The sequence below is a fragment of the Balaenoptera acutorostrata genome, chromosome 1 (genome assembly GCF_949987535.1).
Source record: "Balaenoptera acutorostrata chromosome 1, mBalAcu1.1, whole genome shotgun sequence".
NCBI lineage: Eukaryota > Metazoa > Chordata > Mammalia > Artiodactyla > Balaenopteridae > Balaenoptera > Balaenoptera acutorostrata.
Window position 1 is genome coordinate 184,343,826 of NC_080064.1, and position 26,066 is coordinate 184,369,891.

At 36.4% G+C, this 26,066-nt stretch overlaps 1 protein-coding gene across 2 annotated transcripts in view; it reads right to left on the minus strand.

Annotated features, from left to right (window-relative positions):
• Window positions 1-2,790: 2,790 nt before the first annotated feature.
• The window catches only part of KCTD3 (potassium channel tetramerization domain containing 3), a 62,124-nt gene continuing 38,848 nt past the window's right edge, over window positions 2,791-26,066 (minus strand). Inside the window, exons 11-18 of one of the 2 annotated variants that reach the window (XM_057545734.1) lie at window positions 21,209-21,296; window positions 20,959-21,075; window positions 18,893-19,063; window positions 14,828-14,983; window positions 9,449-9,545; window positions 5,456-5,628; window positions 5,222-5,360; window positions 2,791-4,468 (exon numbers count right to left, since the gene is read on the minus strand). In XM_057545734.1, the coding sequence (XP_057401717.1) occupies window positions 3,907-4,468; window positions 5,222-5,360; window positions 5,456-5,628; window positions 9,449-9,545; window positions 14,828-14,983; window positions 18,893-19,063; window positions 20,959-21,075; window positions 21,209-21,296 (1,503 nt within the window). In that variant the 3' untranslated portion in view covers window positions 2,791-3,906. Of the gene's footprint in view, window positions 4,469-5,221; window positions 5,361-5,443; window positions 5,629-9,448; window positions 9,546-14,827; window positions 14,984-18,892; window positions 19,064-20,958; window positions 21,076-21,208; window positions 21,297-26,066 lie in introns of both variants that reach the window. The other variant, XM_057545725.1, reaches the window with a different exon arrangement.

The window sequence follows — 26,066 nt, forward strand, 5'->3', positions numbered from 1 at the left end:
AAAGCTTTTTATTTCTCTGTCAAATATGAAGAAGAGCATTGCTGGGTAGAGTATTCTTGGTTGTAGGTTTTCCCCTTTCATCACTTTAAATATATTGTACCTTCTGGCCTGAAGAGTTTCCACTGAAAAATCAGTTGATAGTCTTATGGGTATTCCCTTGTATGTTATTTGTTGCTTTTAATAATTTTTTTTGTCTTTCAATTTTATCAATTTGATTACTATGTGTCTCGGCATGTTCCTCCTTGGGTTTATCCTTTATGACACCCTCTGTGCTGGGTGACTGTTTCCTTTCCCGTGTTAGGGAAGTTTCCAGCTATTACCTCTTCAAATATTTTCTCAGGCCCTTTCCCTCTTCTCCTTCTGGGACCCCTATAATGCAAATATTGGTGCATTTAATGTTGTCCCAGAGGTCTCTTAGACTGTCCTCTTTTCATTTTGTTCTTTATTCTGTTCCACAGCAGTGATTTCCACCATTCTGCCTTCCAGCTCACTTGTCCATTCTTCTGTCTCATTTATTCTATTGATTCCTTCTAGTTCATCTGTTTATTCTTTAGATTTTTCTAGCTCTTTGTTAAATATTTCTTGTGTCTTCTCGGTCTGTGACTCCATTCTTTTCCTGAGTTCTTGGATCATCTTTACAATCATTACTCTGAACTCTTTCTCAGGTAGATTGGCTATCTCCATTTCACTCAGTTGTTCTTCAGGGGTTTTATCTTGTTCCTTCGTCTGGTACATATTCCTTTGCTGTCTCATTTTGTTTAAATTTCTATTTGTATTTTTACATATGTAGTAGCTTAGTTATGTTTCCAAATCTTGGAGAAGTGGCCCCCTGTAGGGGATGTCCTATGTGTCCCAGCAGTACACTTCCCTCTTGTCACCCAAGGGCCAGGGGCCAGTTGGTCCCAGGGTAGGTTCTGATCTGTGCTGTGGACTCAGTTCTACAGGCTGCAAGACTGTAGTTTCCTTGCTTCTGGCGTCTGCTCCCTAGTGGGTGAGAATGGTAGAGAGGTTTGTGTGGGCTTCCTGGTGGGAAGGGCTGGTGCCTCCCCACTGGTGGGTGGAGCTGGGTCTTGGCCCTCTGGTGGGCCGAGCCCTGTCAAGCGGTGTGTCTAGAGGTGGCTGTGAGTCCAGAAGTCTTTAGGCAACCTGTCTGCTGATAGGTGGGGCTCTTTCCCACCCTGTTGGTTGTTTGGCCCGAGGCATCCCAGCACTGGAGCTTACAGGCTGTTGGGTGGGGCAGGGTCTTGGTGCCAAGGACTCGAAATGTCTGACTCCATCCAGAGTTCACAAAGGTCCCCACATCTGCCACCAGCTTTTATGACCCCCGAGAGCCACAGCTGCCCCTGCCTCCTCAGGAGACGCTCCAAGACTAGCAGGTAGGTCTGGCCCAGGTTCCTATGGACTTACGGCTTTTGCCCTGGGACCTGGTGAGTGTGGGACCTTGTATGCATCCTCTAAGAGTGGAGTGCCTATTTCCCCCAGTCCTGTGGAGCTCCTGCAATCAAGCCCCACAGGCCTTCAAAGGCAAATGCTCTAGAGGCGCCTCCTCCCAATGACTGACCCCTAGGCTAGGGAGCCTGGCGTGGGGCTCAGAGCTCTCACTCCTGCAGGAGAAGTTCTGTGATATAATTATTCTCCAGTTTGTGGGTTGTCCACCTGGGTGGTATGGGATTTGATTATATTGTGAGTGCACCCCTCCTACTGTCTCATGATTTCTTATGTCTTTCTTTGGATGTAGAATTTTGGGGTGGGTTCGGGGGAGATTCTAGTCTTTTTTACTGATGGTTTTTCAGCAGTTAGTTGTGATTTTGGTGTGCCCATGAGAGGAGGGTGAGCTCAAGGTCCTCCAACTCCACCATCTTGTCTGAAAAATCTCTGTTCACAGTTCTGGAGGCTGTAAGTCTGAAATCAAGGTGCTGTCAGGGTTGGTTTCTGGTGAGAGTGCTCTTGTAGGTGGCCATCTTCTGAGTCCTCACATGGCCTTTTTTCTAAAATCTTCCTATTCTTCCTTACAATGATGGACAGTGTTAAAGATGTTCCTGTTCTCCTAAGAAGTGAAAGAAGTTCACACAGCACAGGTGAGGAAGAGAGGAGGTTGCGGCATGCAGGTGGCTTCGGAGGGTTTCTTTCCCCTTTCAGTCTCAAAAACTCCAATAAGGTAATTATCCCTGCTATGCCTAAGTTTTTTCATTATAATCTGCTCAAGGTTACAAGTTAAGTGCCAGAGTAGACTCAAATTCCTGCTATAACAACATCAAGGTTCAAGCTCTTGTTAAGTGAAAGAGAAAAGATTTGTAGTATAATGCAAATATAGTACAGAGTAATGGTATAGTGAATTGCCTTTTTATGAGATTTTACTATATAATAATTCTTTAAAAAAAACTTCCAGTGGCCTTTTACTCTAGGAAAAGATTGGGTAAAAACAAACACTCAATTTGTAAAGTTTTCTTACTTGCCCACCCAACTTTTACACGAGTATGATAATGAGAAAGAAGGGTGTAAGAGATAATTACAATCCTTAGTAATAATGAAATTATGCTTTGCCTAACAAACAATATTTCCCCTCACTGGTAATACACGTTAGTTTTCATACCTATAAATTGCTTCTGCTCCCATTCCCCTTTTTAATTATGGGAAAAAGCAAAGACATGAACAAACTCATGGTAGGTGCACTTTAAACAGGATAACTGTTCCTTAAATAACTGAAAACACATAGTCTTAATCACGTTTATTTGACTTGACTTGACAAATAAATACAAGAGAATGGCTGTGAAACCACTGGCAATATAGTAAACTTTTTAAAGAATTTATTTTGACTTGATCCACTTATATTTCTCAGAATGGGAATATATACATTATTCACCAATAAATGCTTAATGCTTTAAATTTACAATTACCTTATTATTTGCAGAAACTTGGAAATCATTCCAATTAAATGGGAAAAAAAATACAAAAATTTTTTTGTTCTTATAATTCAAAATATATTTAAAATATTTCTACAGCAGCCAAAACCTTTAACCGAAAAATTCAGAACTGCAGTCTCAAGCTTAACAAAATGGCCACATTCTAATTTAATTAATTATCATCTTGATGATTAACACAGGAAAAAAAATATGGTGGCTCCTAAAACAAGGCAGACTAGCAACAGGTACAGTTTTCCTTTGTGGGCACTCAAAGCTGTCTTTATTTTTATTTCATCTGTTCAAACACAGACAATTGCTCCAACTTTAAAGAAAGTTTAAATTGACTTTCGACCAATTTAATATTTAATATTGGTGATGCTTGCTAAGATTTAAGAACTCCAACAATGAGAATCAGGAAATGACCACAATTAAAATAAAATTATCCTAAAGGACTTCCTACTACACAGAGTAATCATCTGGTATTCAATAGTGTTTTTGAATTACATTATTTTTTCACAAACATAGCACCTCATTAAATACCTGGTAAACCACTTTGCAATCACAATAAGGGTTGGGAGACTAAGCTCCAAAGAGAATTATGTAATTTGCTTAATATAACATTGCAAGACAAATCTCAGGCATAATCAACATTAGGAATGCAGTCTGTTGGTTCCCACACTCTAAGGGGATGCTCATCTATATGGGCACCATCCTATTAAGACATGGTACTATGCTTCCAAAATCCAGAGTAAACATTGAAATAGACTCCTGCTTTACAAATGATCTAGTAAATGTGCCTGTAAAACTAAAAAAAATTTCCAAAAGATCTGAAGAGATGATATGGTTATTTTATCTCCTTACCGCAGGTAATTCTGTCAAAAAGATACTGAATGAAGTCCAATCTTTCTTAATTTGTAAAGTTTTGGTGTAAAAGCTAATGTACTGAAATCCAGTAAAGTTTAACTCTCATCTAAATTAATGAAACTACTCATTTTCTGAGTTTTCACAAGCTGTACTCTTGACCTGAAGAATCACTTTTTTTGTGCCGAGGAGATGGAGTAGTCTTCGTAGGAGATGGGGATGCAGTACCAGGTGAGTCAGTTCCTCCATCAGAGGTACTTGGTGATGATGCCAGGTGGGGGACTTTCTTTCTTCCAAGGAATCCTCCTCCTTCAAATCCTCCTTTCTTCCGTAACTCCACTTTATTTTCATTTTCATCTTCTGATGACCTTTTCTTGGGTTCTAGAAAACCTTCAGCTATTTTATGCACCTCCACTCCACTATCTGATTCTCTCAAACTTTTAACTTCTGTTCCAGGAGACTTTCTCTCATACACATTACATTCCCCTGTTGCCCGCTTCACTTCAGCTTGTATTGGACCCAAGTTACCATTTTCAGGGACAGCTCTTTCTACATTTCTGTTCAAGTTCACAGTCTGGAAGTCCCTGTAACTGTGAAAGCTCTCAGTCCTCCTTGCTCTTGCTAACAAGGGACTTTCTCTGTAAGGCCTCATGGAACCATAAGTAGCTGCTTCATGGATGGTTTCATGGTGCTGGAGCTGAAGACTGAAATACAGTTAATAATTACAGCTCACATTTCTTTCTGGGATTTTTCAGGGACACATCTCATTAATTAAACTACCACTTAAAACATAAATTTTATAATGACTACTATGTCCTTATTTATATATATAAAAATGTATTTTAAGCACGCTATATACTGTATGTGTGTGTACAAAATTAACAATGCAAATAATACATATATATTTGCAATGAAGCTAGATTTTTGAATAGCTGAAAAAAGCTGGGGAAAACACCTTTAAAACCAATGTGGAACCAACACAGTTTCAGTATTTGGCCCTTAACTCAGATTTTGGGAATTTTAAAAAAATATGGTTAACTAACTAAAACAATATACTAAGGCATTATGTACTTTTAATACAATGACAAAATAAGATTAGACAAGATAATGTAATCATTTTTATTAATATGTACCTAGGCAATAGGAACACCAGTTCCACATACCATCTAAGGGGACATGTGTTTTTCTAATTTCCTTTGAATGAATTCTTGATCACATAATAGTCATCCAAATTGGCAGCAATTCACAAAATAAGTTAAAGGGCAAAAAATGTTTTTTTATGAAAAGAAACTTATGCATATAGATGAGAAATTTAGTAAAAAGAAAATTAAAAAATTGAATAGCAACATAAAGTATGAATTTAAAATGTAGTTTGAAAAATTTGGCTTTAAAGAACTATGTGATTACAATAGCTCAGCCAATTTTCCCAAAGCAATCAATTCAGCTCTTTAACCTACCTAGAATTTGATTCACGAAGACGGCTATGCTGAACCACAGAAGTTGCTGGACTGATGTTAGGAGTAGCGCAGCGAGATGTGCTCAGATCACACTGATCCAGTAATTTGAGTAGCTCCTCTTCAGTCGGACCACCTACATCTTAGGAAAACATACATCACTACAGTCAATCACTTATGTCAAAAGCCTACCCTGTGCCAAACACCCTTCCATATGGAACCTACCCTTATCCTCACTTTTGTTAACCATATCCATGGCAGTGGTCAGATCCCACATCTGAATGCTGCCGTTTGTGTGGCCTGTGAACAAGTAGCGCCTTGGCCTTGAGCCCATCCTACTGGAGCCCTCACATTCTCTCACTGTAAATGAGGATATTGTAGTACAGTCAACAGCTTGGATCTCACAGATTCTGCAAAAGATATTGTACAGTTGTAAACCATGAGGAACAAATTACATTTTATAATTCAGATTTTTAAATTAATTAATTGTCTCTTTGCAAAGTTACAGTTGACTCTTCCACATATATAAAACAGATTTAAAGGAGTCAAAGAAAGTCAACAGGAATAAAATTCAAGCCTTGTATTCTCCAATATATTAATACTCAACTTTTTCAAAACATTTTTATAGCTATCTTCATAGATTTTTTTAATAAAAGATAAAAGAACCTGACAAAGAACAATTATCCACATTTGACAAATGAGGAGACCAAGAAATAATGTCAGTAAATGATGTCCCGAAGCCATAGAAGGGTTAACAGAATTGTACTTGATTGAAACATTTATCCCAGCCTACTTCAAAACAAAGTTGAGGAGGCTTATTTAAAAAAAAAAAAATTATTAACAATTAGTGCCAGGTAAATGCAAGGTCCGAAAATAAAGGAGGAAGAGGAAATACAACTCATTAATGTGAGAAACATAGGAACAGAATATGAAGCTTAGCTGAGCTTCCTAGCAGACAGGGAAAAAGATGGTGGGGGGTAAGGGGGGAGTTAATTCCTGCAATGCCCACATATAGCAAGTGACAGAGCCCATCCTGGTCTCATTCCCAATCTCAAGGCAAAAGCTTTTAGTATTTTACCACTGAGTATGAGGTTTGCTACAATTACTTTTGCAGGTATTATTTATCAGATTAATGAATTTGCCCTTTATTAAGTGCTAGGATTCTTTTTTAAAAATCATAAATGGTTGCTGAACTGTCAAATGTTTTTTCTGTGTTTATCAAGATCACTTTACTATTTTTGTTAATGTAGTTAATTATTTTTCAATAATATCTGTGAATTGACAAAATATTTTTAAAAATCTAGATTCCTGTTTCTGTTTAAAACTACAGTCAGCCCTCCATGATGTGGAACCCACAGACACAGAGGGCTGACTGTACTACACCAGTTTATATGAGGGACTTATTTAAGTATCAGGGGATTGTGGTATCCACCTGTGGGGGGGGAGTCCTGAATAAAGATGTCTCACTGTAAATAATAATTAAGAAAACAGTTGGACGAGTACTGGGGGATTGTGGTATCCACCTGCAGGGGGGGAAGTCATGGATAAAGATGTCTCATTGTAAATAATAATTAAGAAAACAGTTGGACAGCCTCATGCAAATCAATGATGGTAAAACACACCCTCACATCATACACAAAAATAAACTCCAAATGGCTTAAAGACTTAAAAATAAGACATGATACCATCACATTCCTAGAAGAGAACATAGGCTAAGCATTCTCTAGCATAATTCGTACCAGTGTTTTCTGAGGTCAGTCTCCCAAGGCAATAGAAATAAAAGCAAAAATAAATAAATGGGATCTAATCAAACTTACAAGCTTTAGTACAACAAAGGAAACCATAAGCAAAATGAAAACACAACCTACAGACTGGGAGAAAACATTTGCAAATGATGCAACCAACAAGGGCTTAATTTCCAAAATATACAAACAGCTCATACAACTTAATACAAAAAGACAACCCAATCAAAAAATGGGCAGAAGACCAAAAAGGGAACCCTCCTACACTGTTGGCGGGAATGTAAATTGGTACAGCCACTATGGAGAACAGTATGGAGGTTCCTTAAACTAAAAACAGAGTTGCCATATGATCCAGCAATCCTATTCCTGGGCATGTATCTAGACAAAACTCTAATTTGAAAAGATACACGCACCTCTATTTCACAGCATCACTAGTCACAATAGCCAAGACATGGAAACAACCTAAATGTCCATCAACAGCTGAATGGATAAAGAAGATACCTGTATACAATGGAATACTACTCAGCCATAAAAAAAGAATGAAATAATGCCATTTGTACCAACATGGATGGACTTAGAGATTATCATACTAAGTGAAGTCAGTCAAATACCATATATCACTTTTATGTGGAATCTAAAATATGACACAAATGAACTTATTTATGAACTAGAAATAGACTCACAGACATAGCGAACAGACTTGTGGTTGACAAGGGAGAGGAGGGATGGATTGGGAGTTTGGGATTAGCAGATGCAAACGATTATATATAGGATGGATAAACAAGGTCCCACTGTATAGTACAGGAAACTATATTCAGTATCCTGTGACAAACCATAGTGGAAAAGAATATGTGTGTGTATGTGTGTGTGTGTGTGTGTATATATATAAAACCAAATGACATTGCTGTACAGCAGAAATAAATATATTGTAAATCAACCATACTTCAATAAAATTAAAAAAACAATTAAAACAAGCCTAAGTGCATGAAAACAAACATATGAATATGATTTGGCTCTTTTCATTTTTCCTACGGGATAGATTCCTTAGAATTACTTCTTTAAAAGTTTTTACAAGCTTTTTTCCCTGCCTACTTATAAAGCCCTTTCATTTTATTTCTATTAAGAACCTGAACTGTCTTTAAACAAAAAGCTTTGCTTCACATTAGCTTCATAAGGGGCTGATTTCCTATTTAATATTACAAAGTAATTTGTACAATTAGTTTTTTTTTTTGGAGGGGAGGGGAATAAAGCCTAAGGGCCTGGATTTTAAATGAGAGAAAAAAAATTTCCAACCTGGTTCCTTGGCTTATTATCTTTACAACTATAGCTTTTCCTCTGGAATCATAAACTTAAAAACTATAAAACTTGTTTTGTCATGCAGAAATTGTGGTTGATTACAACACTCTGCTATTGTTTGAAGTGACAGAACAATACTTAGGGAACAACACTGGAGAGGACATGAGCACTGAAGAAGAATATGAAAGACTACATTGTTAGGGAATGCTGTTATAACAGCAGTTTTAAACCATTTGGCAGCTTCTTCACCTAACACGTACACCAACACTAAAGTGCAGTGACGCATTTCTCCAGATAAAAATTTGGCCTCTAACTACATTGTAGGTTCCTAATACATTTTCTTAAAAAAAAAAAAAAAAAAAGTTTAGAACACAAAAATCATTTTCTGGAATCAATTCATTTAACAATCGCTGATGACTACATGCAATGAACTTTGATGGAAAGAAAATTTATCATCTCAAAGACTTTATCATTAAAATATTAAGAAATTAGCAATCACATGCTGAAGAAAGGATAATAGAGAAATTATTTAAAATATCACTAGCATTAGTAACATTAATATAAAAATTTGTAACCTACTTAATAACTACTAATAGGAATTTTACTTTTTTCACTTTCTTGACATGCAAAAAATTTTGCTTTTAAAGAGGAGAAATGTTACAGCGCAATATGTTTGAGGCTGTAAATAATAATTTTAAGAGAAGTAAAATTTTAGTCAAATGGAAAGGAGGAAACTAACTCCTACTGAGCATCAATTATAGTCAGGGACTATGCAAGGTATTTTGCATGTTTTCACTCAGTGAAATCTTGGCAAGGTAGTTAAAGTTTAAAAGAAACTGAGGCTCACAGAAACAAAGTAAGTTAAGTTGAATTTACATAGCTAGTAAGAGGAAGTGCCAGAATTAGAATTTAACTTGTCTACCATCCAATTCACTGTGTATCTGTTCTACTATCATATCACTAGTCCTTCCTAAATGTCCACAGCATTAGTGAAAATCATAAGTAGATTCTACAGAATAAGCACTAAGTATACTGTCTTAATTTTAAGTTGAAACAACCACAAGCTAAACAATAGACTTCTCTCTCAAAGATCTGTTTCTGATACCACTCTTTTATCAGTGTCAAATGACTTAACATGTTTTGCAAGACAAATGTGACTTCTGAATATAATATCTTTACAGTAAAGTGTTACCTCTTCCCAGTAGATGAGAGTCTTACAAACAATTTGTTAGTGATGGGAACAACTTTCTGGATAAACACCTGTTGATCATCTCGCTCTCCAAAAGGCCCTTGGGTCAGAAAACAAAATGTCAAAAGTTAATTAAAATTTAACTGGTTTCATTTTTAAAAAGGAACATTAATTTTGAAAAAAAAAAAGAATTCTTCATGCCTGTCAATGTGGCATTGCATTCCATGTCAAAATCAGACACAAAATGCAACACTACAAGTAGTTCATCTTGCATCAGAAATTTTTTTAAAAAATAAACTCAAAATGGATTAGAGACCTAAATGTAAGACCAGACACTATAAAACTCTTAGAGGAAAACATAGGAAGAACACTCTTTGACATAAATCACAGCAAGATCTTTTTTGATCCACCTCCTAGAGTAATGAAAATTAAAAAAAAATAAACAAGTGGGATCTAATGAAACAAAAGCTTTTGCACAGCAAAGGAAACTACAAACAAGACGAAAAGACAACCCTCAGAATGGGAGAAAACATTTGCAAACGAATCAATGGACAAAGGATTAATCTCCAAAATATATAAACAGCTCATGCAGCTCAATATTAAAAAAAAAAAAAACCCAATTCAAAAATGGGCAGAACACCTAAATAGACATTTCTCCAAAGAAGACATACAGATGGCCAAGAAGCCCAGGAAAAGCTGCTCAACATCACTAATTATTAGAGAAATGTAAATCAAAACAATGAGGTATCACCTCACACCAGTTAGAATGGGGATCATCAGAAAATCTACAAACAACAAATGCTGGAGAGGGTGTGGAGAAAAGGGAACCCTCTTGCACTGTTGGTGGGAATGTAAACTGATACAGCCACTATGGAGAACAGTATGGAGGTTCCTTAAAAAACTAAAAATAGAATTACCATATGACCCAGCAATCTCACTACTGGGCATATACCCTGAGAAAACCATAATTCAAGAAAAGTCATGTACCACAATGTTCACTGCAGTACTATTTACAATAGCGAGGACATGGAAACAACCTAAGTGTCCATCGACAGATGAATGGATAAAGAAGATGTGGCACATATATACAATGGAATATTACTCAGCCATAAAAAGAAACGAAATTGAGTTATTTGTAGTGAGGTGGATGGACCTAGAGTCTGTCATACAGAGTGAAGTAAGTCATAAAGAGAAAAACAAATACCGTATGCTAACACATATATATATGGAATCTAAAAAACAAAAAAAAAATGGTTATGAAGAACCTAGGGGCAGGACAGGAATAAAGACGCAGACCTACTACAGAATGGACTTAAGGACATGGGGAGGGGGAAGGGTAAGATGGGACAAAGTGAGAGAGTGGCATGGACATATATACACTACCAAATGTAAAATCGATAGCTAGTGGGAAGCAGCCGCATAGCACAGGGAGATCAGCTTGGTGCTTTATGACCACAATGGGGTGGGATAGAGAGGGTGGGAGGGAGGGAGACCCAAGAGGGAAGAGATATGGGGATATATGTATATGTATAGCTGATTCACTTTGTTATAAAGCAGAAACTAACAAACCACTGTAAAGCAATAATACTCCAATAAAGATGTTAAAAAAAAACTGCTGTATAAAAAAAAGAACAAAATTCAAAAATATATATATAGAACATTTCAAAATTATATTTTATGCACTAAGGCTGTAAAAACTGAAGGCAATAATTTGCTTGAGGCTATACATTAAGAGTACTAGAAGGAGACCTGTTAAAATATAAGCTCTACACTTACTATCTTTCAGAGTATGCTCAGTTTCTTATCACTTCAAGAAAGGGATGTATAAATGAAGTTACTTTATGTACTGATGTCACTTTTTTGAAAACTTAACATGCAAAATCTTAAAAAATAAAGTACAACTTCATTAAATAGAATTTAATTTATCAGAGCCTGTTGTACCCTTCAAGGATTTCAATCTAAAAGGTAAATTCAATTATTTTTACTTTATTGTACTTGGCAAGGTAGGAAAATGGCTCACATGTTTTAGAAAGAATGTGAACAATATAAAGTGTTTTTATGCAAAACTTACACATAAAATTTAGTAATTCTTTTCCCACGATACTCCATAGCTAAATATCAACTCATCATTCACAGAAAGTATGTGATGTACAACACATTTTTTAAAGATAGTATATCCCAAGTTATCTTATGTGAATCATACCTAATTAATAAACAGAATAACGCTCTTATTAGTTAGCAAATACTTATGCTTACTATGTACCACAGTACACGCTTTACAAATCACTCATTTTAATCATAACAACCACATAAAGGATGCACTATTATCATCTCCATTTTACAAACGAGAAAAGTAAGGCACCAACAGGTTAGTTAACCAAAGATCTCTTAGGTTCTACTTGATGCAACTGGAATCCAAACACAAGCTGTCTGGCTTTCACTAAGCTATGCAGTTGCCCAATTCCTGCACAACTCTCTGAAGTCTAATTCTATTGAAATGAAAAGACAGTCCTCACTCAATAACCCATAAACAAAGTCAAAATATTGATGACGGGTGAAATAACTAGGAAAGAGGATTATGGGACTATATCTTCCCTCCCCCTCAAACTTTATTACTAATGTGAGATTCTCACATAACTTCATACCTTAAGTAATTATCCATACCTCCCCTCTTATAGTTTCCCCAACACTTTTGCCCAAATTAGCACCTTTCCTTCAGAGAACACAAAAAAATATCCTTACATCTCTGTTATCTTCAATGGGGGAGAAAGGAAGAGGACTCAAAAATATGACCTTTGAATGTCTTCGCCTTCTAACTAGCTCCATTTCTTCTTTCTTTCACAGTTGTTTCCAGTATCTGTTACTCCATTACCCTTTACCATCTAGACTCCACCCCTACCACCCCCACTGACACTGGACTTTCTATTCTGTTCCACTAGTCTATATGTCTACCTCTTAGGATATTTTTTTAAAACAAAACTATGAACAGAAAAGAAAAAACATCTCCCTGGCCCTTTTAAACATTTTACATGACTGTCTTAAGTAATTTACAGGGCTGCTTCTAAATATCTTTTATTCACATTACACATGTGCTCCCTGATCTGACACCTGCCTATCTACCTAGTCTCATGTCCTACTATTCTCAGCTACATACCAACAATTAATGATGTTCTTGACATTTGCCAAACCTGCCAGGTTCTATTGGCCTCTATCCTTTTAACATGCTGTTTTCCCTTCCAGGAATGTCCCTGTCCTAGAACCTTCCACACCTTCACATCTCATTTCAAATTCCTACCATCACCCCCCGCCGCCTCTCTCAGTTCAAACAATAAGACTTCTGTGAAGTGCTCTGCCTGAACATCGGTTGCTGTCAAAGTTAAGTGGGGATAATATCTACCTCATGAAATTGTCAAAAAGATTAAATGTGAGTGTATGTTACAACACCTAGCACACAGACTAGCACTCTCTCCTGGGGGCTTTCCATCCTATGCACTTGAGCAGTGTGCAAAATACAATCGTGTGCTTTTTATTCCCACCGCTCACTATAGTGTAAGCTGATGTTCACTGCAATTTTTTAGATTTCTAATGCCTGGAGCAAAAGTACTCAATATCTGTTGATGCTACACCTTTAACTTACACAATGTTATATGTCAATTGTATCTCAATAAAGCTGGAAAAAAAATTGTTGTCGAAATAAAACTTTCAGTGCCTATCATCACACTGGGAACTGGGATCACACAGCAATTGATAAAAGTGACAACACTGAGCAGTTCTCTTTCTAAAAATACTAAGACTGTGGTACTGCAATTCTCTTCAGAAGCTTACATTTTTTAAAGGTAACTATTTTGAAATCTTTACTGTGGGAGCAAATATCCTGATGGACATACATTTAATAGTTTCATACATTACAATTCTGATGCACTCCTTGTTTTCCATCAGTGCTATAATTTCTGCTTATACAAGATGATCTACAAGGTGCATTAGTTCTTCCAAATGGATCCTTCAGGAAAATGATCTTTCTCCATGAAGACTGTTTGTGTTTATGTATGGTGTAGGGAGAAATTGATTTGTTATAACTAACTAACTTTATATATATATACCCTTTGCTGAAATCAGTAGAGACATCCTACACTGTTTCCTAATGGATGCCATCAAAACCACTCTCAGTATGTAAGAACACCAGCCCTTTTCCAGCTTCAAAGCTATTTTCAGGTTAATTATTAGCAATGAAGGAAAAAAGTATTTCAAGTTTCAAATGTGTACAGCCATCATGGCTTTTAATTATAAACAAAAGTGGTTAGCATTTGGAGATAATATCACTTAAATTAGGAAATGCTAGTAAGATAAAAAATGTGCTCTCAACTTTTATTTATTTATTCATTTTTGGCTGCATTGGGTCTTCATTGCTGTGCACGGGCTTCCTCTAGTTGCGGCGAGTGGGGGCTACTCTTCGCTGCAGTGTGCAGGCTTCTCATTGCGGTGGCTTCTGTTGTGGCAGAGCACAGGCTCTAGGCGTGTGGGCTTCAGGAGTTGTGGCACGTGGGCTCACAGGTTCTAGAGCACAGGCTCAGTAGTTACGGTGCACGGGCTTAGTTGCTCCGCGGCATGTGGGATCTTCCCGGAACAGGGCTCGAACCCATGTCCCCTGCATTGGCAGGAGGATTCTTAACCACTGCGCCACCACAAAAGTCCTCAACTTTTTAAACAATGAAAAATGATGCTATAATACAGATTTTCCTCAACTTATGATGGGGTTATGTCCCGATAAATTACTCCTAAATTGAAAATATCCTAAGTCAAAAATGCATTTAGTACACCTAAGCTACCAAACATCATAGCTTAGCCTAGCCTACCTTAAGTGTGCTCAGAACACTCACATTAGCCTACAGTTGGGCAAAATCATCTAATACGGAGTCCATTTTATAATAAAGTATTGAATATCTCATGTAATTTACTGAATACTGAAAGTGAAAAAGAGAATGGCTATGTGGGTACAGACTGATTCTAAGCACATCACTTGTTCACCCTTGTGGTCACGCGGCTGACTGGGAACTCTGGCCTGCTGCTGCTGCCCGACATCACAAGAGAATATGGTACCACATATCCCTAGCCCGGGAAAAGTTCAAAATTCAAAATTCAAAGTACTGTTTCTATTAAATGTGTATCACTTTTGTACCTTCATAAAGTCAAAAAAATTGTATATTTTGTGACTTTATAGAACTTAATCAGAAAAACACTAAACTTCTGTTTTAAATGAGTTTCAAAGTGAAAATGAAAAATTTATATTTAAAACTCCTTTTTAGGTTTCTACTACAGATAATATACTTCTTCGGCATTGCCTACATAGTACTTGAAAATGTCCCCCCGAAAGATGTAGCCCACCTATGTCGTTTCCAGAGGAATAGCTTCCATGGCTTTCTGTCTCCTCCAGGGACAGTATCTTGAACGATGCTAGAGGAGTAGAACCCGGCTGAGTAGAGATCATTCCTCTGAATCGTGTTACCGTCCATGTCCGGACATGATTATTATCTGCACAGACTAGGAGAGAAAGAGAGCATACAACAGTTGTTAAATATAGATTATGAGAGCACCAACAAAATCACTTTTATAAACATATTTTAACTTTTTTCACTATAATTTACAGTAAACAGATCATAGCACATTTTGAGTGGCAAACAGATTACTTATCTTAAAATTACACTTAATTTGTACCTAGCCAACAAAAATGAGATAATTGAATATGGTTTACCTTGCTGCAAATATAAGGTATATAAGTAAAATCTATGGATCCTTATAAAAGTAGCCTGTAGGGTATGAATTTAGAGAAGGCTAAAAAAAGAAAGTGTATAAGAGAGAAGATGCTGAATATTTTTCTGTTCTGTGGCTAAACTCCATTGTAAACAAGTTGCCTAGTTTATTTTTTCCAACCATATAAATTGTTTCTGCTTATGTTACTCCAATATTAAACAACCAAGATCAGGAGCTACTGAGAATTTATTGGCACAAATAACATTTGTCAAAAAGCTTATAGGAACCAGTTATTTATCGCTCATTCACAGTTACATCAGGAAAAATTAAGATTTCAATACTAAAGCTGAGAATTATTTTTATATGAGAGTCTGCATTTAAGAAACATATTCCAATTAGCTTTATTTTTTCACAGTAATATTAAGTGGGTATATACTGAGATATCTCCTAACAAGTAATCTATTTCTGTTGTTTTTTCTGTCTGAATAGATACTCTGCTAAAAAATATAAACCAAAAAAATGATATCATTAATGCAAGAACTACGTTTGTGGCATGCCTTAATAAAAAACATATTAATTTGCCATTTATTATGAACTCATCAGTATCTACTAGGAAAGTATCCAAAATTTATCATATGCACACAACATTTCCTACTGGATAAAATGTCACAGTTGCATATTTTAAACAAAACTTTAGAAATTTAATTTTGGCAAACAGCAATAAGAATAAAAAGTGTACATATGTTACTTATACAACAAAATTTTCAATTCTCAGGATGCCAGTTTTCTGGTGAAAAAGAAGACATTTACTTCTAGGCTACTGAATCAGCTTCATGGGAAATAATTTCCTAATTTCATTATTAAGCTTACTAGGATTCAGAAAAATAACAAATACTTCTAGCTGACTCAAAAATGCAATTATGGATTGGGATTGACATATATACACTAATATGTATAAAGTAGATAATAAGAACCTGCTGTATAAAAATTAAAATTCAAAAAAAAATGCAATTATGCAATTTTGTTAGTATTAATCATTATCTAACATTTCAAACCTACAAGAAATACTTGTGTTAAAATGCAAATTTAACTATGTAGTTCTTTGATATCACATCCAACAATAACATCATTACCATCAAAATAATATCAACTGCTACTGAGTATGGCATTGCCATTTAAACATCAAAACAATCTTGCAGAGAAATAGTCTATTTTCTCACAGGACCAAATTACCTCACTTTATACAACATTAGTTCATAAGGACTATGCTAAGTGCTGAGAAAAGGGTGGAGAACAAAAGTTTCTGCTGCTGTAGAAACTTATTCTAGAAGAGGGAAAGAGATGATAAATAAGAAACAAAGTGATACGTCTGTGAAGAAAACAAATCAAGATACTGATAGCAGAAAGTGTCTGTTAGAGAGAGGGCTGGCTAAGGAGGGTGGCCAAGGAGGCCTCACTGAGGAGGTATTTGAAATGGGACCTGAATGTCAAGGAGAGACAGCGAAACAAACATCTAAGAAAGAACATCTCAAATGAAGAGAACAAGTGCAAAGGTTCTAAGGCAATTTTAAGAAACAGAAAAGCCAATGAGCTAGGGTATCACGAGCAATAAGAAAAGTGACACGGGAGGCATGGAGAAGTGATTTGAAAGGCGAGCAGGATCCAGAACAGGAAGAGCCATATTAACTTGTTTATTCTATATACAGTAAGAAGCCACTGGAAATCAGATCTGCTTTGCATTTCTTTCTTTTTCTTTTTTTTAATAAATTTATTTATTTTATTTATTTATTTTTGGCTGTGTTGGGTCTTGGTTGCTGCACGCAGGCTTTCTCTAGTTGCGGTATGCAGGGGCTACTCTTCGTTGTGGTGCACAGGCTTCTGATTGCGGTGGCTTCTCTTGTTGCAGAGCATGGGCTCTAGGCACACAGGCTTCAGTAGTTGTGGCTCGCAGGCTCTAGAGCGCAGGCTCAGTAGCTGTGGCACACACGGGCTTAGTTGCTCCCCAGCATGTGGGATTTTTCTGGACTAGGGCTCGAACCCGTGTCCCCCTGCATTGGCAGGCGGATTCTTAACCACTGCGCCACCAGGGAAGTCCTGGTTTGCATTTCTAAAGATATTTCTGGCTGCTGTGTGGAACATGTACCATAGAGAGCCAAGACAGAAACAGGGAAAGAATGGAGTAACCTAGGGGAGAAATGCTGATTTGAGCTAAGGGGCTGGCAGCAATGGACACAAAGTGAAGTAATCAGACTTGTGATGTATGTTGAAGCAAAGAAACGGGACTTACTGATGTATTACACATATGCGGAGGGTGGGTGCAATGAGAAAAAGGGAAGAATCAAGTGTGATTCCTAGATTTTCAGCTTGGGTAAATGACTAGTGATATTGTGTACTAAGATGGTTTTTGAGACAGAAATCAAAAGTACTATTTTATCTAGGTTAATTTAGAGATGCCTATTAAACATACAACCAAATACTAAGGAGAAGCACTGGATATACAAGTTTGGAACTCTGTGGATGGTCACAGGTGAAGGGAAAGTCTGGGAGTCACTGGCATGTAGATAATAATATTCAAATCACCAGGGAAAGTACAGACAAAGAATGGAAAATCTAGAAAGAGATCCGAGGCAATCCAATACTTAGTAACTGGGCAAAAGAGGAGGAACCAGCCATACAGAGTGAGAAAGACTCCTCAGTGAGGCAGATATTAGATGAGTACTGCTATATGAAAGATTAAAAAAGAGACTGTTTCAGAAAGGCATAATTACATCCAAAACAATGAGACATTCAATAAAAGCATATTCATCCATCCATCCATCCATTCATATATGGACAAGGTATTTCAGCTCCATTTGGTGTTTAATTAGTGAAAGATGCATCACCTTTTTATATTAGGTAGTCTTCATATAAACAAAGTTGATATATGAAAATGATGTTTATAAAAATTTAAGTTAGGCAGGAACTGATCTACAAAAGATTTAATGCAAGATTGTTTTAAAAAAGCAAACTACTGATACACCTGACAATTCTTTTTCATAAACTCTTTCAGAAATCATCTATCATAGACAATGAATCTCATGATGGAATTTTACTTTGTGATCATTTTATTTTGTGTCAGGCTAATTTTGCTTGAAAATCTGTAACTAATTTTTTAAGTATTGAATTAGTATCTAAATGTTAGAAAAATCTATGACTATGAAGAACAACAAACCCACAAATGTTATTTTCTTCACATCTCTTTACACATTTTACTAATTTTTAACATTAGTAGTTGATGTTAGACTACTAACATTCTACTAACTTTAGCATTAAACCTTAAGACAATACAACCAAATTTATATTAAATTCATACTTGAAAAATTTCTCTAATAAAAAGTTCTTCAACAGGATTATGATAAATATTCTGAAGTAAAATATGCCATAAGAACAAAATATTAAAATAGAGAGTAAATAAAAGATATGATGCCTTCTAAATTTATTTATACTACAACCAGACAATATCAAAGAAACCTTAGAAGACAATCATAGTATTTCTTCAGTTATTAAACTTTTCTACCACTTTTTCTGGTATGTTTTTCTTACATAAAACACTAATTTTATAGTCTTTTAATATGTAGGAGTCTAAAAAATAACACCCAAGACAAGGTTTTACATTACATGAGGTAGACCTCCTTACCAGTACTAATAAAATCACTTTACCTGATACAAGATGCTTCTCTGATAGCATGATTTTTGTGACGGGACTTCGGTGAACTGTGAAGGTCTGAAAAAGCTGAGGGCCTGACCCAACCGTCTCTGGGTGCTGCACAATTACTCGTACTGCTCCAGAGCTCGTACCATAGGCAATCTCAATCCAGTTACCACTGACACCTAACCAAAATCAAAAATTGAAAGGTGATATAATAGAAGACAATAAAAAGAAAGCTGCCCTTGTGAAGTGTTCCCTGTGATAGAAGAGGCAGAGCTGGATTCAGCACTTGTATCAGCCCCAAATCCAGCTCAGCAAAGAAATCTTAAGACTTCTCTGACCATCTTAAATTCATTATTTCCTTTACAAATCTTTTCCTAACACTCACTCCAATATAGAATTGTTCTCTCTCCCTTGTACTATGTATTAGGTTCTATCAGAGGAACTGTAACACCCCAATTCTCTATTTCCATGTCTATCTACCTCTACTCTTTATTGATAAGAGACTGAATCATAATCATTTTTAAATCTATATCACCTTACAGAGTGCCTGAGACATAGCAGGTACTCATTAAATGTTTAAAGAATAAATCTGACATGCTAAGAACACCACTGACACAACACAGTATTCCTAAAGCAATACTCCATATTACTTCTAGCCTCGAATGACCATCTGTTTTACTTCTGCCACAATATTGAATCTTCTCTTTGAATAATCAAGTAATCCATCTATTATTCAACAGTTTCAAAACTGTTAACTATGGAAAAATATACCCATTATATTGCTTACATCACACTTACCTATGTTGTTCTCTTCTAATTATATAAAACTAGCTCATGATGTCAGGTTCATCTGTGGCTTTTTTTTCAAACAAGTGCCCAGATTCCATCATATATTTAAGACAGAATGGAGTTCAGTGACCTACATTCCTTAAAAGCTTCACAGAGAACCTCTTAGCTTTGATAGCTGTTCTTTCTGATTCACCTGAAAATACTGGAATCGAAGGAGAAAGGGCATGCTATGGAAAACACTTCTCAAAACTTAAAAGGCAACTCCATTCTTGTGTCTTAAAAGAAGACACTGCCACCACAAAAGAAGTTTTATTCTCCCTTTTTAATTAGACTTGGGGGGGGTGTGGGGAGGAGGGGAGCATATCTCATTCTAGAGCAGGGGTCAGCAAACTTTCTATAAAAAGCAAACAGTTTAAACTTTGCATGCCACACTGTCTCTGTGACAACCACTCAACTCTGTCACAGCCAAAGACAATACACAAAACTATTAATAAAAAGAGCATGGTTTACTGACCTCTGTTCTGGAGCAACATAGTTTAAATCCTACAATTTCAATCAAAATCATCTGTGCACACCAGAATCTTTCTTTCTTTCATACCCAAGATAATGATTTATTACAATGCATTCAATGAAATGATTATACAAGTAACATATTCAAACTATTAATATTACTAGCCACATGTAAATATTTCCTAGAATTCCTTTCATTACAGATAAATTTTGAATTTCCAATTTACGTTTATCTTTCACTCTAGAATATAAAAATTCTTAATAATTTACAGAGCTCGTTTGTTAATTTCATTGCAATGGCCTTTGAAAAAGCAGTAAGTTAAGGATACTGAGGTTTTCCAAAACTTAAATTAAAAATTTCCCAGAGAAATAAGCTCATTTTCCAATAGAGATTAAAAGTCTAAAAGCTTCTGTTGTTGTTATTGTTGTGAAAAAAAATAATAAAGCTCTTAATTTCAAAATGAAATCAGCTGTCATAGGAAGGTAAATGTGCAGGTAAGTGTTAAAAATAATTTTAGTTATTATTATTATAGTAGGGCTTAACAATACAATTCAGAAGAGGAAAAGTTCTAACTTCCCACCTCAGATTATGTTTATTGGTCACGTCTGACTTCAGTATAAAACCAAACATAAACTTTAGACTAAAAGAGATGAAATCCTCAGCACTGCGGTTCACCAAAACAAAGGGCCAGATTAGTGTTAGAATAAACCAACGAATAAACATACATTCTCAAAAGAACTGCAACCATTTATAATAATTTTGCTAGGCACTAACTTGTTTTGGGTGTGAGGTAAACACTCAGAGCAGTAATAGCATCATTTGAAGGATCATGATAAAGTTCAGTTACAAGAAGATCGTTATCCTTCATTCGCAAAGGGAACTTCTGCATATCTAAAAAATAAAAAAAATTAAATAGCATTAAAATAAATAGTGAATCTATTTAAAACTAAAAAAGGTAGTATTTTCTTGTTCTCATTTTAAAAATCATACTAAATAGGACCATACTAAGTGTCTGAACACTTACCTATATAATATATTGATCCATTGTTACATCCCAGGAGAAGGAACGACCCAGCAGTGTCATAACTAGTTATAGGAACAACGTCTTGAACCTGATGTAGTGAGAATATTGTTAGATGTCAGTTATTAATTACAATCTATATTTTCTGCTCAATTTCCTCAAATTTTTGAGTCTTTTAATAAAAAGGATACTAATATCCGATTTAAATAGGGCTTAGAAAATACTTTCTTTACACACACACACACACCCCCCTCCAAGGGGAACTCTGACCTTTTAAAGCTTTTTAAAAAAATTTTTATTTCCAACAGCAGCACTTTCCTTTCAGAATTTACTCATCTCCTTTTTCTGCACATGACTGTGAGGTCACAGCACACTTTAGGACTGGAAAACCAAGTCTGACCAGGCCCCTTTCTCCCTTCTCTCTCTCATAGAAGAGATGAAATGACCTGCCCAGAATCAGAACTAGAAAACAGATCAACCGACTTCCAGATAGCACTCGCTCCCTTGGTAATTCATTACCATTTCTTTGAAAAGGTAGTCTTCTCTACTTTCATATTCCCCACTAAATACTTCACCTCTATTTCCTAGGAAATGGCCAGACAAACAAGTTCTCAAATGCTTTTATTTTTTCAAGTACTACAATAAAAAAATCAGTTTTCCAAGCAAATCAGCCTAGTTACAAATTAATGAATGCCTATGTGTGTGCTAAGAGAAAAGCAAAGGGCATGATTTTTACTATAAAACAAACGAAAAACAAACAAAAAGTGTTACTGTACTGGCGATGAGATCAAACTGAATCATCCCTATGTACAGCCGGGCCAGACATGCATGTGAAAGTTTACACACAACATTTAAATGAAACACTTTTTATGTACCAGATATTACCCAGGTGAACAAGTACTGGATTGGATAAGGGATGTGAAATATCACTTTTGCTCTGTAGAAGCTTAGAAACTTGTGGGCAAGAAAGACAAATAAAGACAATTACAATGTGATAGGCACTAAAATAGGGTGTGCAATACAATCATAGAAGAGGGAGAAAGGATTCCCACCTCAACCCCAGTCCAGGGAGAAGCACAAAGATCAAGGAAAAGTTCAAAAAGAAAGTAAAGCTTGAAAACTAAAAAAACTAACTAGGAGTTAGGTAGAGAAAGGGAAAAGCACACTTCTGACAGAACAGCAAATATAGCAAAAGAGTCTAACTAAAAACACAAATTTAAAAACAGCTAAAACTTGGAAATAATGATTCCAGAAGCTGTTCATGTCCATGACCCTAATTTCTGTGTGTACCTTCTGGTGTCATGCATGGTTATAAGTTACACTAGAAATATATCTCCAAAGACTCAATGACCACCCCCAACCCCAGGTCAGGTTTCTGTCTCATCAGAGCCAACAAGTTTTGTAGCAGGTGAACACCGACAACTTCTCAGTGATATGAGTAAAGATGTCTGAAAAATGGAGGGAAGGCTGCTTCACTGACCAATTTTCTTAAACCAAGTGCATCGTTTTCGCTCCAGCGCTCCAGGAAGAGCTTCAATTCTACCCAGAATCTTCACAGTCAGAGGCCGGGGATAGGTAAGGCCATGAGACTCCTCTCCCTCTGGACCCATTTTTCAATGAAAGAGCAGCAGCAGCCTGGAGCTTTCCCAGGCACGTCCAAGACAGGTATCTGACCTTCGGTTCTCTGGGAGGAGGGGCTCCAGGATTAGAGCCTTCCTACCTCTTTTCCTGCAACCCCTGAGCATGTCCTGCTTTTCTCCTCATGTCCACCCCTCAGTACAAGGAGAACAGGGGAAGCAGAGGATAAGTAAAGTTAGGTTACAGAGGAGTTGGTACTAAGTTCTTCTCTCCCAGCCTAAGCAAGGAGCCAGCCATTTCAAGGCCTCCTCTTCTTTACCCCAACAGCTTCATGTCAGGAACCTGAGACACCATACTGATTAGTATATTTGGTTCAGTCACAGTGGTCACAAACCTAAGGTGGAAGTGGGTTTTCTCTCCTAATGTTGCATGCAGTGATCATCATTAACTCCTATGTAAAAATTTAAATGCTTTACATTTTGAAAATCACTCTATCTTCCCAAGCAATACAAGGTCCCTAGAATCCTTTAACCACAATCTCTACCTGGATGATGATCATTTTTTTTTTAACATCAGTATGTTTTAACCCTCACCCATTACTTTTTAAAGACTTATTTAGATTCACCAACACATCTACAAATTCGTAGGCTACTCATGTTTATTGTATTCCACTACTTCCTCTTCTAAGTATAAATAACCTTATCAAAGGGCATTTCTATAGAGGTCCTTCCACTGAAGGTTGTAAGTGACAAACTTTGTATTATCTGAAAACATCTCTCATTCATGTTTGAATGATAGTTTTGCTGGATGTTAAATCCTAAGTTGAAAGTTATTTCCCCAACTAACTTGAGAAGAGCCTATTGTCTTCTGGATTCTACTGCTGGTGATGAAGACCCTGTTTTAAGTCTAACTACAGTGTACCTGTCATTACTCTGCGGACACCTTTATGATACTTTTATCTTCTTTTATTGGTGGTCAAAAGGTTCGTTCAGGTTTTTCCGTAAGAGCCTATGGAAAAACCCTAATGAACTTTTTTGCCAACCCAACACATCACCATGTGTGTAAGTGTGAAGCTGATTTTATTTAGCCTTGATGTATTTCTTTCATCAGTAGAGTCATGTCTTTCTTCAATTCTCCAAAATTGTTAGCAATTATCTTTTCTAAATTGCCCCATCTCCACTGTTCCTTTCTGAAAGTGATTTTCTCATTTCTTTTCATATTTTCTCTCACTCTGCTTCAGTGTGAATGATTTTTTTCAAATGTGTCTGTCAATTCATTGTCTGTTTAGCTGTCCTTCTATTTAACACATTAAGTAAGAGTTTTGTTTTGTTTTTAATTTTCAATGACCTTTAAATTTCTAATCTTTCATTTTGCTTCTTTTCTGACTGGTCCTATTCCTTCATTATAGTCTAGTCCTTCTTCTATCTCATTAAATAACTTCAGAAATTTATTCTACATTAGTTGTCTAATTGTTCAATTATTTTCAGCTTTGGGGTACATTTGTACTCTTAACTACTAACATTTGATGACTCTGCTAACATTTGATGACTTTCCCTCATTTGCTTTCATGTTTTATGTGTAGTTTACAAATTTGGGGAGGTTATGGGCTCACTTTCAGTAGAAAATATTTCTTCTGCAGAGTCCTGTGCGCCATATCTTGTGAAAGTTCAGTTTCACGTCCACATCTGGAAATGCAAATGGCCTAGACCAGCTTTTTACATTAATTTCTCAAATTGGAGTTCCCGTACTTACCTTTGTGTTTTCAATTCACACATTTGTACTCCTAATTTGATTATTTTGGTCTCAATTTCTCATTGATGGTTTTCCCCTGCACCACCTCTCCCCAAACCAAGACACTAAACACAGGTCAAGCTTTCTTGTTCCAAAATTGTTGAGCAAAATTTTCCCATTCTTCTTCTCAGGGACTGAGGCAGATCTTTAAAGCTTCAGCTTTTTGCAGGAGGCTGTCCCATGAAGCCACGCCTCCTATTCCTGGTAGAACCCCAGATCCCAGAGCCTTTACTCTGATACGTGACATGCAAATATGTATAAACAAACAAACAAATAAATGTAATTCAATACTTGATATAGATACAATATATGCTGTTTTAATATTTTTACCCAATATTTCTATATGTCAGCTGATTTAGCTATGTTACTGTAAATCCTAAGTAATCAAATATAACATACTCAGGGTAGTGGTCAGTACATAATGGACACCAAAATGTCAAGTCTTCTTACCAATAATTGATCTAATTCAGCTACATTACTGTAAATCCCAAGTAAGAAATACAACGTACTTGGGATAGTGTTCAGGACATAATAAGACACCCAAATGTCAGTCCTCTCCAATGAATTCTGGGCCTAAGATTCCAATGCCCACCTTATTCTTGTTCCTAACTTGCAGGGGTTCATAAACCTATTACAAAAACAAAAAACAAAAAAGTAAATCCCACCAAACCCTACTTGTGACATCAGTGCTACAAGTGCATCAGAGCACAAAAGAAGAGAAGCTACATCAAATAAGCCTCCCTAGTTCTTGTCCAGCACAGCCCATAAGACCACAGAAAGTCACTTTGACTCCTTGTTCCCACAGCCAGTATTTCCTCCTCAAGCTCGTCCTCCACTGTTCATTTAGAGGCCAGGCTGTGGCTCAGATGCTGACCCCGGCTGAAGATCTCTCGTCTTTCAGAACGAACACAGACAGAGCTCTTGGATCCTTTAGGAATCAGAATACACGATGACTTTCCAGGACTAACTTCCAACACTGTCTCTCTGTTTTGATATGAGAATGAAACATGTATAATCTATGTTTCCAATATACATCTAAATTTAAACTTGAACAACTTGGGAAATAACGCCTAAAGTTACTATTCTGCCACGTAACTCAGCCTAGGCCATGTATTTGAAACACTAATTCTTTATTACTAATCTTCTGAAGTCTAATGAAGAGGAATTAAACAAGAAAAAGAAGAAAACACTGAAACTTTCCTTCTAAGAAATAATTTTCTTTTTTCTTACCCAAATCAGATACAAGACTCTTATAAAATTTTCATTAACATTTTATTGAACCTGTCCTAATAAGAAACTGCTACACCAAAATATCACAACGGCTTTTAGGCTCAAAAACGCTTGCTCTCTTGCTCTCAGGCTCGTTTGTCTGACTCAAATACCTCAAATCAATCTCGACTATACAGCGAGAGTCGTCACAAACTACACTAGTTGTCCTGCGTACCGTCCGTGTCACTCACGGGCAGAACTGTTGCCAAAGGCCAGAGGAGAA